General features: G+C 54.5%; 5 protein-coding genes across 5 annotated transcripts in view; 3 read left to right on the top strand and 2 right to left on the bottom strand.

Moving 5' to 3' along the window:
- P152DRAFT_510843 (uncharacterized protein) overlaps positions 1-772 on the bottom strand; it is a gene marked incomplete at its 3' end in the record, with an annotated part of 1675 nt that extends 903 nt beyond the window's left edge. The window contains exon 1 of the mRNA XM_033682689.1: positions 138-772. Coding sequence (XP_033539293.1) covers positions 138-710 — 573 coding nt within the window. The 5' untranslated portion in view covers positions 711-772. The remainder of the gene's footprint in view (positions 1-137) is intronic.
- A 1168-nt stretch (positions 773-1940) lies between these two features.
- On the top strand, positions 1941-2579 carry P152DRAFT_26017 (uncharacterized protein). The gene has a single exon (XM_033674784.1). It carries the CDS (start codon positions 2036-2038, stop codon positions 2366-2368), a length of 333 nt encoding a protein of 110 aa, XP_033539292.1. The 5' UTR covers positions 1941-2035; the 3' UTR covers positions 2369-2579.
- Positions 2580-2790: 211 nt separating this feature from the next.
- Positions 2791-5077, top strand: P152DRAFT_470058 (uncharacterized protein; the record flags this gene model as incomplete). Its single annotated transcript, XM_033680937.1, has 2 exons — positions 2791-4499; positions 4552-5077. 2 exons carry the CDS (start codon positions 2791-2793, stop codon positions 5075-5077), a joined length of 2235 nt encoding a protein of 744 aa, XP_033539291.1.
- Positions 5078-7816: 2739 nt separating this feature from the next.
- On the bottom strand, positions 7817-8916 carry P152DRAFT_454233 (NADH-ubiquinone oxidoreductase 213 kDa subunit). The gene is made up of 4 exons (XM_033678556.1): positions 8669-8916; positions 8488-8607; positions 8226-8438; positions 7817-8176 (listed from the first exon to the last, which is right to left on the bottom strand). The coding sequence occupies exons 1-4, from the start codon at positions 8856-8858 to the stop codon at positions 8088-8090; spliced, it is 612 nt and encodes a 203-aa protein (XP_033539290.1). The 5' UTR covers positions 8859-8916; the 3' UTR covers positions 7817-8087.
- Positions 8917-9945: 1029 nt separating this feature from the next.
- P152DRAFT_25928 (UCH-domain-containing protein) lies at positions 9946-13003 on the top strand. The gene is made up of 7 exons (XM_033674780.1): positions 9946-10161; positions 10216-11214; positions 11269-11329; positions 11389-11780; positions 11829-11944; positions 12077-12554; positions 12719-13003. Exons 1-7 carry the CDS (start codon positions 10134-10136, stop codon positions 12823-12825), a joined length of 2181 nt encoding a protein of 726 aa, XP_033539289.1. The 5' UTR covers positions 9946-10133; the 3' UTR covers positions 12826-13003.
- The last annotated feature ends 2884 nt before the right edge of the window (positions 13004-15887 follow it).

Genomic DNA, 15887 nt, shown 5'->3' with positions numbered 1-15887 from the left:
ATCGTTTCTGGATCGTGAGGTTGTGGGGTGGGTGTGGATAGAGGTTTCGGAGTGGGTCGGTCGTGGGGAGGGTCGGTTTGATTGTGTTCTGTCGAGTGAGTAGACGGAATGATCGTGTCGTTCGTTTCGAATGCGACATTTTTGCCCTGCAACGTCGTTGGTGGATCCTCTGACGCTTCTAGGTCATCTGTACCTGTCTCTAAGTCTTGCGCTGGCGGAGGTTCGTCGTCAATCGTCGAGCGTTGAAGCAGTCGTTGAACGAGCGCGGGACTCAACCCTGCGAACAACTCTCGCCGCTCTGCCTCGATTTCTTCGGGCGACATCTGCGCTATCCGTTGCTGATTATCCCGATCGATCCGCTCTCTCTCCGACAGTATCTTCTCTGGTTTTGCAACTCCCTTCTCCGCCACCCTATCACTCCGTTCTGGTATTGTCGACTGCGTCGTCGCCGCAGTCCCATCACCATGACCGCGAGCCTTCTTAAACGCCGACGTGCGATTCCGTTTCCTATGCGCCGGAAACCCCGCCGCGTTCTTGACCGTCGGAGGCGCGGGCGCTTTCGGGGTGGTTGACGAACGTTCTAGGACATCGTTCACGAATGAAAAGCCGACGGCCTGCTTGACGGGCGGCGAAGGGACGGGATCTTCCTCGTCATCGGAGTCCAGAGGGATATGGAATCGTTCACCGCGTATTTGAAAGGCGTGGGCCATGTTGACGATAATCCAGGGATATTGGTGATTCGGGTGTTGCTGATGCGCCGGGAGGTAAGGATGGATATGAGGCTCAAATCTCAAGAATTCCGATCGGGCAACAGCGACCGGGATGGGGATGTGCACGTGATTTGTCCCATCTCAAATCGACTGCTCGGGTTCCCGGATCGGGGAGGCGACCCTGCCAAGACCATGCCAAGACCCTGCAATGACGGGCATCGCCCTTTCCCCAGCGTCCACCGCTTTGCGCACGGGCCTGATCCAGACTGGGGAGGCTTCAGCCTTGGCGGATCAGGTGCGACTTGCTGATGGGAACGAGGAATCACGATTACCTGAGATCCGTGATGAACGATGCAACGGTAGAGGGTTCACAGCTGCATCGCCTTGAATGATGAGATGGGAACCCTACAATCAATTCGAAACTTGTCAACGAACCCGGGGTTTGAGTCGTGCGTGGAGATGGTTTGCGACTTCATGATGGTCGGGACGTAGTAGTGGGGACCCTGGTCGGTGATGCGCAGGTTGGCCGAACATCCCTGCTCTATATCCCTGTATTCAGCATCAGGCGTGCGAGTCACCACTCACCAGGCAGTCACAGACTCAAAGCAGGAGTCGGGAGCTAGACAACAGATACGATATACCTGTTCTCAACTCTCAAGAGGCTGAACGGTCAGATTGAAGGTTGATACGGTCTATGCTTCTACCCTTATCTCGACATATACGCTTGATAAACAGAATTTAGTATAGTGAATAGATGTCGACCCGGTGGAAGGGAACCGACCAAACGCTGGGATTGGGCGGGAAGCAAGTGAGATGTCTGGCGCTGCACCTCCAGTTGCGGGTGGCGCGCCGAGGAAGCCAAATGGAAACCCCAGCCACAGGTGTTGAGCCACAAGCGTATGACCTGCCTGGGCTGGGAAATTGATGCGTTAAATGGACGTCTGGACCAATCAGATGGAAGTTCTAACACTACCCCCGGCTGATTTCCCTTTGATGCTCAACGCTGGACTTCCCCGTTCCGCTCTCATGTTCCTGTTGCGTGATGTGGAGGTTTTTGGAGTTCCCGTTGCCTGCTGCTCTGGTCGGCCCAGTGGTCATGCTCATGGCCATTTAGTGATTCGGGTGCGAGGCTGATGTGTTCCCAATACTGGCCCGTTCCCCCCTAAATCCACCCGCTCTGTAGGCGCTCCGTCGGCTGATTTGGCTGCTCGGTCGCAGTGTTGATGCTCGTAATTCTATTGACGGTTCATAGAGTTTGGCTCCCCCAAGGCCCAAGTCCATTCCATTCCATGCGAATGAACAAGTAAATACAATCTGCTAATCTCATGTTGCCTGACCATCCGCACACGCCCCCTCACTCCCGTTCCCTTTGCTTTCCCTTTGCTGGCTTTGCTCTGCTGTTCCTAATTTGTTCCAGAGGTTCCAATCGTTTCGTTCGTTCCCTTCACCATCTTCATATCCGATACATCTCCCACTTTTCTCCCTTTCCCTCTCTTCCCTTTCTCCTCCTTTTTTTCTTCTCAACATCACCAACTTACCCTTTCTCAACTTTCAACCGTCCCAAACCATTCCGCGCCATCGCTTTCGATTCTACTTTCATCAGACCCGAATTCCCTCAACCTTCTGCATTCAGTATTCGATACCAGATCATCACTTAACCGGCACTGCATGCACCGACGGTCCGATACGATTTCCGTTCTCTTCGAGGTGGTGAGAGAGGAGTTGAGTGGAGGCCATTTGCTCCGTGTTATCGCGCTGGGGGATCGTGTGAGAGAGACTCAGGCGCGCGTTGAGGTTCCTGGTTTCAACTTGGGAGCATTTCCCGATCTGAAACACCTTGTACACCAGCTGCTCCCCCAAGTCATCCATCCCCCATCCCGCGAATCAGCGTTCCTGGCCATTTCCTCTTTCGGCCACCACACGTTCCTGTTCCTCCACCAAGATTCCCCATCACCACCCGATTGTTGGTGTTGAGGCTTTTCCTTCTCGCTCATTTACTCGTATCGAGACTTTTCCCGCATTCGATTAGCGTTGCATGGATAATTCCCGGACTGCATCCCTTCCACGATAATCCACCAGAATGGACGTCGACCAGCAAAGTTCCTCTCCGGCTTTGAGTTCGGCACCACCCACCCCCGAAAACCCGCAATTCACGCCGCCGCCGTTACTCGGCCCGCCACCCAACGCGTCGCATCATCCCCATGAAGCTTTTGGGATGAACTCGCAATTCCAAAATAATCACGATGTTGCCACTGCCAAGACCTCCGCTACGTCAACCTCCAATACCGCTGCATCCGCATTGACAACCGTTACTGCACCGGCTAAACGAACCAGAAAAAAGCGAGAGGCCGCTGCACCCGCCGATGAAAAAGAAAAGAGCAAGGAGAAGAAACCGCGCAAACCCCGTGCAACCAAACAATCCGTCGCAAAAGAATTATCACGAACGCAACAGCCTGCAGCTACAGCTGCAGCTCCACCGGCCACCATCCCTTCATGGACCGAACGCAAACCGCGACCACCGCTCATGTTCCCACAGATGCCACGGAGTCCATCACCCGTCCATGATCCCGTGATCATGCATCAGTCACCGCCGAATCCGCACCCCTCCGCTTCCTCCATGCCGTCGCCTCCGATGCAATCCCGAGGAGAGCCGCATCAAAACGTGTACACCAATCCGAACCTCAGTCACATTGCCGCTCCATCCACCCCTCGACCGGCATCGCGAGGTCAAATCTTCGACCCGATCCGTGGTGCCGCTCGTGAGAATACCGCGTCCCAGAACGCTCCGGTTTCTCCATCGCATCCACATGTGAATCGAGCGAGCGCATCACCTTCGATCACTTCGCTGATCGATCCCCCCGTTGCTCCAGCTCCGCATGCATCGCGCATCGGTTCGACGTCTGCGCCGTCCGTTCCCGTGTCACCGCACGCATCGATAAGCCGGCCGGCACCGATCCAAAGCAATGGATCGACCATCAACCAACCACTTGTCCCGCCGCCTCCCACCGCTCTCCTCGGCACCGTCCCTCCCCCATCCAACTTCCCGACAGAAATGGAAGTTGACCAACCTTCAAGCCGCCCCGCAACCACAGCACCACCCAGCAAGTCCGCAACCCCCTCGAACGCTCCCACCCCACCCACGAAACCTGCACGCGCCAAAGAAGCGCCCCCGCCCCTTCCTGGCTCCGGCCTCCTTCCTTCCATCGGTGGCCCATCCTCCACCAACGGCACCAGCACCAACGGCAAATTCGGCGCCAACATCTGGCTCACCTTCCCGCTCAAGGGCCGCACCAACGTAACCATCAACTATGCACGCGAGGTCGAGCAAAAATACGGCTTCGCCGCCCTGCATCCCCGCTTAGCCGCGCGCAACGAGCGGAAGCGCCTGATCGCCGCGGCCGGTGCGGATCTGGAGCGAGAGATCAACGCGAAGAAGCCGAAAGGCAGCGGCGACGACATGAGCGTAGATTTGTCCGACGAGGAGGCGGTGTCGGTTGACGAAGCAGAGAATGAGATGAGCGGCCTCGAAGGGCAGGCGGCGAAGAAATCGAAAGGAAGCGAGCCGCATCCGATGATCAAGGAGATGGGGCTCGATCCGGAGCTGTATTACGTCGGGAAAGACGGGCGGCTGATCCGTCGACGGAAGCGGAAGACGGAGGACTACGATCGTAACGACGACTTCATCGACGACACCGAGATGGCGTGGCAGGAGCAGGCGCTCATGGCGAAAGACGGCTTCTTCGTCTACTCCGGCCCACTCGTCGTCGAGGGGGATAAACAAGTCGAGCGGTGTGTACCTATTCTTCTCCTCTCTAAACTCATCGCTAATATTCTATCCCAGCGCCGACGGCTCCACTTCAAAACCCCCCTCTACCCGCGGTCGCGGCCGCGGCCGCCGCTCGGCCACCCACACCCATGGCGTCACACACGCGGACCTCGCCGCCGCACACGCGCAAATCGCGCCAGCGCCGGGCGCCGCCCGCTCAGGCAGCGTGCCCGCGCACTCGCTCCCGATCAACGCACCGCCGGCCAATCCGCACGGCACGGTGGCGCTGCGAGCCGACGGGCTGCCGACGTCCGGGCCGGGGAGCCGTGGTGGGCGGGGCAGTCGCGCGCGGGGAGGGACGACGGTGAGGAAGCCGCGCGTGACGAAGGCGGAGAGGGCGAGGATGGATGAGGAGAAGAGGGAGAGGGAGAGGGTAGGGGCGGGTTTGAGGGGCGGACATCATGGGGTGGGGAATCATGGGGGAGTGGGGTTGGGGCAGGGGGAAATGGGAGGGGGAGGGGCGGGGAAGACGGCGGTGCCGGTGTTGGGGGTGCCGACGGGGTTGACGATGCAGGCGGCGTATCCGGGGCCGGGGCATTGATCGACCTTCGGCACAGTTGCAACCTGCGAATCATGTCCGGCGGTCGACACATTGCAGTGTGGACGATCTTTCACTGAGCGACCTCACACACGACGATTTCCAAATGAACGACGAACAACATCCCGAGATGGAAAACCTTTACAGCGCATTAATAGGACGAACCGAATGCCCTATCCATCCGACATCCTCACCCTCAACTCCTTCCCCCCCCCCTCCCTATCCAACAGCGTTTATACCCTACCCTTCCCCCCTCCATTCTTCCGTACGCGAACGATTCCCTGGACGGACGGCGTCCCATCATCAGTCATCATCATCTGCATTCCGGCGTTCTAATCAATGCGTCTTATCTGACATCCTTCCGAGATGTCACGGCATGAGACTTTCTCGCGGGTACCATCCGGTTCGGAGTTCCTCGGTTTTTATTCTCGCCAGTGGTGCGCGATGTGCGGGGTTGGCATTAGGGTTATGACACTTACTGAGGCGAGCTGTTGCGGAGGCAGGGCCAGACGCAATGGCAGGCAGCCGAGGGGCTTGCGTGACGCGTTAGGGGTTCTTGTATGAGTATGACAGAGGGGACAAGGTATGAGGGTATGATGAGGGTGATAAAAGGGAGAGGGAACAGGTGTGTGTATAGTGGCGATCCATTATCCATACGGTATGGGATCTATGCCGCAAAAATTATAATCATGGACTCAAGGCTATGAATGCGTGACGCTCAATTAATAGGCTCGTAGCCTGCTGATTTGGACCATGATATCCCCGTCTATCGAACCCCCTTCACTCCTCGCTCGCCAACCCCTTCACTCCTCCCTTCCCAAACCCACCAACGCCAACCCCTCCGCCACCCTCGCCTCCCCCGCCGCCCGCATCACCTCCCGCCACGTCTCCACCCCCACCCGCTCCCCCTCTGGCACCACCCGCCAATTCGGGCTCGGCGTGGCTTTCAGCCATTTGAAGTCGTCGACTTGGTCCCAGAGGTCTCGGGCGGGTGTGGAGGCGGTCGTATCGTCACCGATCTATCCATTCCCCCATTAGCATTCTTCTCTCCCGCTTTCTTTCACGAAACAAGGACACTCACCGGTTCTGATAGTTCAGCAGGATAGGGCGCAAACCCCAACCCTTCCACATCCTCCACAATCGGCCTTGACCCGCACCGCAAATACACAGCCCCCCCCTTCCAATCATGCAACCGCAGCTGCCCCGCGTGCTGCAGGAGGAGCACGCAGTCGCGCAGGTGAGTGGCGTGCACGGGGCCAGCGACGGGGCCGATGAGGATGAGGCAGCGGGAGAGGTGGGAGAGGTGCAGGGAGGAGAGGGGAGCGGGGAAATGGAGGAGGGAGGAGGTGGCGGTGGTGATGTGCGGGGCAGTGGAGGGGGAGGGTGGAAGGGTGATGAAGGTGTTGTGCCGTGGGGGAGGTGGCGGCTCTAAGGGAGCGGTCGGCGCTTCTATGTCCTTCTGCAGACTCGGCTCCATCGCCGCCGCGCTCACCCTCCCCTCCCTCACCCCCACCCCCCTTCGGAACGCAAACCGCCCACCGCCCCTCCCCCCTTCCACCCTCACCCTTTCCAACTGCCCCGCCAGCGCCTTCAGCGCTTCGGCGTAGGTGCGCTGATCGTACGCGGGGACGTAGGATGCGGCGTCGGCGACCTCATGGCGGAGGCGGGCGACGCCGGCGAGGAGGTGGGCGAGGGCGTCAGGGCGCTCGGTGGGGGGGAGGGTGGGAAGGAGGGTGAGTTGGGATTGGAGGGCGGTAAGGTGGTGGTGGAAGTGGTGGTAGAAGGTGGTGGTGAGGGGGGTGGGGGTGGGGCTAGGTGAAGAGGGGGAGGGGAGAGAGGGCTGGGTGGGTTCGGTGGACATTTTGGAAGGGGGATGGGGATGTTCGAGATGTTGGGGGGGTTCTCTGGTAATGGTTAGGATCTGCTAGGAGTGGATAGAAGGGAACATGGGGGCACTCACAGGCCGGTTTGGGAATTGGGTGACTCTATAAGTTATTAAGGTGGGTTCTAAGTAACTCTTCCGGGTATCCAGGAGGTGTATCAGGCGTTAATGCCACTCTAGTAATGAGTCGTGTGCTATATCGCAGTCCAGCAGCTCCCACCATGCACCCCATGCAGTGACGTATGAGGTAAACAGCTCCAGGCACATGTACGTAACAATGGCTCATAGAGCAAATGACCCCAGACTTGAAGAAAATATGAGTCTCAAAGGTTTATGATTAACGTCAAGAGCTTCTTAAAGTGTCTTCAGCATTCTCGTGGAGGGGAAGAAAAGCCGTGAAATGATATCGTGGGATCACCGCACGCTCTCTCTTCCAACCTTAGAAAGTCGAAAATTTACAAATGAACCCCGTACAACTGAATTGAGTGTCGCGTGAGCTATACAAGGCTTGGAGTTATATAAAATGTGAGAGACGCTACTTCGTCCCTGACCACCACCTTCACATCCTTGCGGTTTGCAGCGGTTTGCAGCGGTTTTGTGGGGGAACGGCCGGATATGCGATATCAGCGAACCAGCCGCTGTTGGCGCCGAATGCCCGGCGAATATTATTGCATTTGAGTGATTCGCGATTATATAGGTTTCGCTTCAGGCATTGCAAGGCTTCCGGGATGAAATAAATGCACAGTTTTAAGATGGTAGAGGGCGTTGGTTGCAATATTCATCGTGAGAAGGAGCTGCATTTGGATCTTTACAAAGAATGGCACAAATGGCTAGTACGAACAACATTGCATCCTGGGTATACTTTCGCCGAAGAAGATGGCAACGATGTAGTTTGGCATCACGAACAAGACTTCGAATCTGCATGTTCTTAACTCTGTATGTACAATTCATATGCCAGGTCCCAAGACGCCATGCCATGTTCCGAGGCCTGGCCGCTACCTGCAGCACCCAAAAGGCTCGGCTTAGGGCCGATCAGCTCGTACAACCGGGCAATTCAGCAATGCCCAGCGTGAGGCCATGAAAGGCTCTCATATCGGCAGGAGTCTGCCAATATTCCATTCATTGAGCGATCTATTGTACAGGAACCGGGTCGATGTCCACGCCGTACCGCTCCTTTATCCTCTGTCGTCTTCGCTCCTCATACCCGGGAGCTTTGATACCTGCAGAAATTAGCTCAATGGCCAGCCTCCAGATGCCTGTGGAACGTACCTCTACCCTCTCCCAGCTCGGAGATCGTCTCCTCAATCGGCCTCCGGTAATTGTTCATGATCTTGTTGTATTTCTCAACCTGATCTTCCTCTCGATCGATCGCCTCGCCGAGGGGTTGTGGATTGAAAAGGTTCCCTCCTGTCAGATACTCGTACCCGCCCATCCAGACTGCGGAAGCGGTGGCGCTTCCGATAATGGCGGGGATGGTTCTCCCTGTTTATAGAATGAGCCAGTGTGCTTACACAAACCCTGCTCTACTTACTGAAAGCACCGACAGCAGCACCAGCAGCGAATCCTCCCAGTGCGTTGTTCCAATGATCTTTCTTCTGTCGTAGGTTGGCGGAGACGGATTTGACGAATTGATATGACGCTCCACCGACAGCTGAGCGTTCCGTTAGCAATTGACCGTGCCGCTTCATGGCTCCAATTGAAAGGCGACGTACTGAACATGGCAACGGTGTTGCCGTATCGTGTGAAGATACCGAACGCGCCGATATTCTGCTTCGTAAGGGATGTTTGGGCGGCGGCCAGGAGACCTCCAGCACCGAAGGTTATGGCGGTGGTTTTGATGGTGGCACCAATCGCATCTTCCGGCTCATAATGGCCGTCCGAGCCATGATTTGATGGAGCCATTATGGCCTTGAATGGCAGGAATGGAGGGAATTGGCAAGGTGGTTCATTCAAGCTCAAGTATCACGGAAGAGCAACTGAAGTTGAAGCTGATGGTGGTGAGGGTTGATTAGTCACACTAGCATCGCGCACCAAACATAATATACGCCAAATAAAGACTAGTTCGTATCATACAGCAATAGATTTCATCCCTACCAATAGAATCCACGCAGATGAGCCTCAACGTCGGGTGTCGATAGCCTGAAGGTGCAGGACAAACTGGGCCAACTGTAGATGGGACTGTATTTCCTATAACCAGCTCGGGATGGAAGGTTGTTTGCTCAACCGATCCTCTCTGAGCTTCTGATCCCTATTATTTCCTGTGCAGAACCACTGGTAGATCTGCTGCGAGCCTCATCCCTTTGTTCCCCGCCTCGACGCGCCTCTCGACTGGTATATCGGATGCAGCTTAGAAAACCCTTCAAGTTGCTCAGAAGAACAAACAGAGACCCGTTAGTAGCGTTGTGTAGTTAAAAGTGAGCCCGTCGAATCTCCTTCTGCCTTAAGGACGCTGCAATCCTGTCCATTTGCCCCCATCCGTCTGCGCACGTCCTTGTGACCATCGTCACATCGAATTCGCACGCGTCACCGCCTCCGAGACGGCATTTCTGCCTAGGCGCCTCATTTCCAAGACAGTGGTGTTTACTTCAAGTCCATTCGAATAGATGAGAAATTCTCTGCTGATCATCAACTTGCCTAGGTGATATTATTCCTTCGTGGTTGTGTTGAGTATTCCGCTCCTTCCGCTCCGTCCCCCGCCGTCTCTCCGCGTCCATCGAATTCGACACAACTCTCCACTGCCGCATCGTGGTCTCAGTCGCATTTCTTCTTTTTCTCTCCATTGAGACGACACACATCCTCATGAATACCCTGCCGCTTGTCTAGTGTTTCTTGTTCCATTTCTCACCTAGAATCTGCGACACCGTCATCCCGAACCAACATCCGTCCGATACTACCACATACCTCACCTCCTCTCCGAATCCGTCGCAATTGAAATAAGAGTCTGTCACTAGCTTCACGCTTTGTGTGAAGTGGTTGTTGAAGGAGGACATCCCCTTACTCGATATTGGCCGAAATCTTCCTCCCGACATATACATTCACACCATCAGCTGGCGTGACTGGTGAGGGCCTTGTTGGGTGTGGCCTTCAGGAGAGAGCGCGGTCACCCGCCTATGCCTGTATGAGTACGAGTTCATCTTGGGTAAATCGCCTCGAGTGAGCTTACTCGAAGTATTGGATATGGCGCAACCCCTTGTAATGAGTACCGGTAGGCGAATCTAAAAAACAATCCACAGGGCCGCATATACTCATGTTCTCACAGCGGGAAAGACTTCCCCCCGGATACTCGAAGATCTTCTCCGTTATGATCCAAGGTTGGAGGAGCGAGCCGAGCGGAATATTTTGGCTTCTTTGCCCCACCGATTCGATCCCCAGGCGAGTACTCGGAAACCAGCGATCCCTCAGGGGAGCTGTTCCCATATTCTCATCCTCAAAGCGGATGAAAGCGTCCTGCCAAACACAGATACGGTCGCATGGGAGGAAGGCACCAGACTGAAGGTCGCGACGATATGTTCTCGGTGCAGATACCATTTTGACTTGTTTGTCCAGCATAAACGTCAAGGTGTAGGACAGCCATGTGGGACTGGGAAAGGGGAGCCGTTGCACCATTTCGCTTGCCGTGGCATATCGCATGGGGAATATATTGATCCCACCGACCTCACTGCGGATCCGAGAACGCCGTCCTCCTCGACTTTCGACTTTATATGCCAGTTCGAGCAGTGCCAAATGGTTCTGAAGGTGTTGTCCCGTCCACCAGCAATTCTGCCTGAGGATTATCGGCTCCTCATGGACGGAGATCGGCTAGACGCAAGACATCGGGCCGTTCTGAAGGAGCATAGAGATGTAAAACCACAACCGATCCCAGCTATGGTTCTTGCCACCCTTCGGGTGTATATTGGCAATGCTCTAAATCCGGACTGGTTGCCGAGGACAATCCCGTTCACCCATAAGACGTTCTTGGCCTTGTTTGGAACGGATACTCAGACATTCCTGCATCGACTTGGGTTTACCCCCACGGCAGAAGACCATCCGGATGGGCTTGGGAGGTGGATCCCACCGATTCCTACTGACAGTGAGGATGTATGGAGAAGACCGGACAAGCGTACATACCTGCAGGATGTCTATCAGGAACTCGGCATTGTTCTTTGGGACTGTAAACCTCATGAAAGGGAAGAGGTTGCGTCAAGAATGGAGATTTATCCGCTTGTCACAAAGGTCAATGCAGTCTCTAGTATAGAGAGCATTCTGAGCTGTGCAGGATGTGAGTAATCGTTGGCATACCCTCAACGCTGTGTGCGTTCTAACGTTTGTTCAGACGAGAAAAAGCCAGGGGCGAGGGCAACACGTTCAACACGATCCGACGAGGAAGACCATCCGTGAGTTTCCGCACTTAGGGGTTCGTTTACATCGCATGTGTCGCTTACACTTCACCTAGACATTACGCTTCACTCGGTGCCGTCGCCGACTTCTCTGACAACTTGATTCTTTTCGCATGGAAAACGCAGTCATTCTTTGACAAACTCGACCACGCTTATTACCTTGATTGTTTACGGGGAATTGCCCAAGGTCGTGGAAGTGAAGCCCTTTCCGTGGAGGTGGCACTCGCAGACTCACGAGGGGTATATGATCGCAAGACTATCGACAACGCTTTTCGTTGTCTCGGTATCGATCCTCAGAAAGGCCCCACCCTCACGGGAGAACAAATCCTCAATCACTACAACGTTCGCTACCAAGACGTTGGTGAAAGGACCAGGATGGATATGAGGGAGATGAGAAAGATCCTTGCCCATGTCTTTGACCTTCAATGCCTCTCTGACAGTTCGGATGGTATGTGTTTTAGTCCTTTGTGCTTAGGTTGTTGCTCACGGTGTTTAGAGTTGTTGGATACCTACGAAGCCTGCCTTCGGTTTTTAGAGGCTGATGATTCCTATAGCGATGAGTTTATTCAGGTGGCGTATCAAACCAAGGTGAAGACCAGAGATAGCAGTGAGGTAAGTCATATTCCTGATTATTCTTCCAACCTTCTGGCTATTTCGCCGCGAACAATGCACATAATCCTCTACTCACGATATGCGTAAAACACCCACGTGATTTTGATTGTTCTTGAACTAACAATACGAAAGGACCGCAAGGGGGAAGCTGATCGAGAGGTAACCCGCGCCCGACATGCTCTCAAAATCATAGCAGAGCGGCGACACTCCGATGCCCTCATGGCATTCGTCACGGCCGAGATCGACGATGACGATGTCACCCAAGCCTTCAACTTCTTCAATATCAAGGAACGTGACGGGTACATCGATCCGGAAATGATCGATATGTATGCACTCACCCATCAGCAAGACAACCCATTCAACTGGAACGAGATCGAGCGCCACCGCAAATCGTTGGTCCGACACATTGCGCGAAAATTCCCGAGTGGGCGAAGGTATTCTTACCTGCAATCACACTCCCCCGAAAGCGATCCGAAGGATCATCCCGTGGGCTTGAGGAATATCGGCAATACCTGCTACCTGGCAAGCGTCCTGCAGTTTTTGTACTCCATTCGACCTTTCAGAGATGTTATCCTGACATTCCCTGGAAACGTGGACGATAATGTAAATGGTAAATTGATCAACGGCACTATGTACGGAAGCAACGAGGTCGCTCTTGGCCGAGCGTTCGTTAAGGAGTTGAAAAAGCTCTTCATGGAGATGTCTACCTCCCAAGTCAGAGTGGTGGAACCGTCACGAAACCTTGCGATTCTCACGTTGCTCACCGGCGCCCAGTACAATCATCCCAGCAGTCCGGCAATGCGCCGTCGGTCAACTCTCAGCGGCGTGGCACACCCGGTGGGACTTGGGGTAATCGATGGGCTCGCCGTTCAAGGCCCTAGTCTCCCGCAATCGCCGACTCTCATGCGCCGTCTTACCATCCCGGCAACACAAGAGGAAAGCGACCAGGACACTCTGATTGGCGAGTCAGACAAAGCACCTCGTCATACCGATGCCATGGATGTGGATCTCCCTGAAGCAAGCCCCAAGTCGAAGGCGGGAGAGAAGGGTGGAGCAACGCTTGAAGCCCTCCTGGCAGAAGAGGCTGAACAAGAAAAACCCGATGAACAACACAAGGCTGTTGGGATGGAGGGTGATAGACAGACCAAACCAGAGAACGCTAGTGGCTCGGTGGCGAAGAAGACGACCTCGCTGGTCGAAACCAACGACCAACAAAAATCCAATGCAGCTGAAGGCTCAACCACTGGAAAAGAGTCTCCTGACGAAACACAAACCGATCCCAAAACCACAAGAACCGAAGCAGCTCCTCCCAAACCCAATCGACCTCCACCCATCCCACCTCGCCCCAACGCTGACGAGGAGAGGTTCCATGAAGCAGAGGCCGCCTCCCAGCAGCAAGACGTCAATGAAGTGATGGGATTCATCAATCTCAAAGTCCAGTGGGCCATCAAGCAAAGGAGCGGTCAAGGGTTCGAGAAGCCAGGCGACCCAATCCAGGATCTCTTCTACTGGAAGATGTTGAACTTCAAACCTGGCGAAATGAAAGCATACCATTCCCAGCTCCAGACTGAAATCACTGCATACCTCCACGAAGGTCCCCGGCATATCTACGACGTGCTGGATGGCGAATTTGGTCTTGAACCCGTGCACGACCCCTCGCACACTCGAGTCATGTATACTCGATATGCAGCCATCGACGACCCCTCTCCGTTCTTTCAAGTGTCGGTTGCTCGCGCCGTGATGAACTACGAGACGAACCGGGCCGAGAAAATTGAACACAAGTTGGAACTGGTCGACACGCTCTACTTGGACCGTTACATTGCATCGGACGATCAAGACCTCTTGAGGAAGCGCGAACAGTCATGGAAGCTTCGCAACGAGATTGAAGAACTCAAGGAAACGGCCAAGGCCCAAGAGAGCGTAGAGTCACTCAAAACCCTCCCCGATGCCCTCACCACACTCGCCGAATATTTTGAAGCAGAAGAATTATCTGGCCCTACCAATATCGCAATTGACACCGTTACTGACAGCGTCAAGGTGAACGATGACAATGCAGCCAAGCGCAGAAGCACCGCCGAGCAGACGGAATCTCCACCAGCGTTGAAGAGAGCGAGATCCAACTCTACGTCTATACCGTCAGGAGCAATGGCTCTCTCGCAGAAGCTGACGCAGACCGCCCTCGAGTTCGGCAAGGACAAGAATGGAATCGATGAGGGTATCAAGGCTGCCGAGAATCGCCTGGAGCAATTGTTCGATGACGAGACATACAAACAACACAAATATCGTCTCTTTGCTGTCTTCATGCACCGAGGTGGAGCCCATGGCGGGCACTACTGGATCAATATCCGCGACTTCTCCCGAGGTCTCGACGATGCCAACGCCTGCTGGCGAAAATATAACGACGAGAGCGTCCGTGAGATTGCGGATTGGAAGAAGGAAGTTTTCGACCAGGAGGAGCAACACCCCGCGACGCCCTACCACATCGTCTACGTCCGGGAGGAGAATATCTTCAGCCACACCCAACCGCTCTATCGCGACATTCCCGAACCTGAGATTGTTACCGAGCAGCCAACTCTCGATAAGACTGCTCCTGTCTATCCCAGTCCTTCCAATTCATCTCCGGAGCGCGAGGGTGGAATTCCGAAGTGGGTCAAGGATGACGGACGAGATACACAGATGTTGGATCCGCCCCGTCAGTCGGTTGAGAAGACTAGTCGTCTCGCTGACCGAGACATTCCAGAAATCCGTAGCGATATCGAGATGAAAGACCTCTCCAGAGCGGGGACGATGGATAGTGAGAGCTCCGACATCATCCATAAATACGGAATGACGATGTTGAATGACGAATACGATGACGAGGAGGTAAGGAGCAAACGCCGACCTCAATAAACTACCAACAACAACTCCGAGTCTACCGTTTCCTACCTTTCATATGGACGCGCTGGCTCGCGATTATTTCAGAACTCAATGTCCTCAGCTCGACCTTTCCTTTTGTACTCTCTAAAATTCCCTTCGCGACGCAGCGCCCATCCCCAGGTCGCTCACGCTCCTATCCGCCAAATTTCGACAACAACCGTTAACAATTCGGTGCACCACTGACGCTGGCTCCGCAAAAGCTCTTGCAGGACCTGGTCACCTCCGACAACGAACATGGCCTATCGAGCGATGACACGATGGACATGGGCGATGATCTTGCCAGCATCCACTCGATCGATCGAGCGAAGCCGGTGGAAGCGCCGGAGTTTTTCTAGACGCCTTCTCATTTGCGCTACTTCCACCGATACGAACCCACCCCTTTGCTTCAGCGTGTATGATTATGAAATTGCAGTTTGGTCATGGAAAGACGGCCCGCCATGGGGTTCCCAGGAACCGAAGTTGCTGCTTTTGGTAGTTGTGAAGGGAAGGGAACTCTGGACCGTCTCTTCCGTGTTTAGGAAATGATACCCCTGGAGGGATGGAAGACAACATTGTATATTAGAGATGGACAGGGAAGGACTTCCAGCAAAATCAAGGTCTTTTCCCTCATTTCGATACCCCTTGGGTATTCCCTTCTCCATGCGCGTCTCTTGTAGGTTCATCAGCGTACGCAGACGAGCACAGCCCGGACAAGTGCTTGGATTGTTCCCATTCCTCAGCACTTCTCTCCCCTATAGGACGTGTTGATTTTTGAACTCTCACTAGTACTTTCTGTTCCTCCAAATAATCGGCTCTGGCTTTAGGTTAACAAGATACTTTAGAGAATTAGCCTCACTCCATCGCATTTAACCTGAGCATAGGATGCGAGTTCGAAATGACTTCTCACGTAGCGTAGGTGGGGGGTGACCGCGATACATTGAATCGTCGGAACTTCTCCACTGATCCATAATCTCAGCACCGCTAATAATAACCGGCCTAGGAATTCCAACGTTGTAGTTCACCAAGTAGAGCGGCTCTTCGTTTTGTT

This window comes from Eremomyces bilateralis, assembly GCF_010015585.1.
Source record: "Eremomyces bilateralis CBS 781.70 unplaced genomic scaffold P152scaffold_1, whole genome shotgun sequence".
Lineage (NCBI taxonomy): Eukaryota > Fungi > Ascomycota > Dothideomycetes > Eremomycetales > Eremomycetaceae > Eremomyces > Eremomyces bilateralis.
The sequence above is the reverse complement of the archived record's forward strand: the minus strand, read 5'-3'. Positions and strand labels throughout refer to the sequence as shown.

Coding starts and splice junctions, on each gene's coding strand:
- P152DRAFT_26017 (XM_033674784.1), top strand. CDS start 2,036: ATGTTGCCTGACCATCCGCACACGCCCCCTCACTCCCGTTCCCTTTGC.
- P152DRAFT_454233 (XM_033678556.1), bottom strand. CDS start 8,858: ATGGCTCCATCAAATCATGGCTCGGACGGCCATTATGAGCCGGAAGAT. Junction 8,608..8,668: donor CAACACCGTTGCCATGTTCA/GTACGTCGCCTT, acceptor CGGAACGCTCAG/CTGTCGGTGGAGCGTCATAT. Junction 8,177..8,225: donor CGAGCTGGGAGAGGGTAGAG/GTACGTTCCACA, acceptor TAATTTCTGCAG/GTATCAAAGCTCCCGGGTAT.
- P152DRAFT_25928 (XM_033674780.1), top strand. CDS start 10,134: ATGGCGCAACCCCTTGTAATGAGTACCG. Junction 11,215..11,268: donor CATTCTGAGCTGTGCAGGAT/GTGAGTAATCGT, acceptor ACGTTTGTTCAG/ACGAGAAAAAGCCAGGGGCG. Junction 12,555..12,718: donor CGTGGACGATAATGTAAATG/GTAAATTGATCA, acceptor ACCGGCGCCCAG/TACAATCATCCCAGCAGTCC.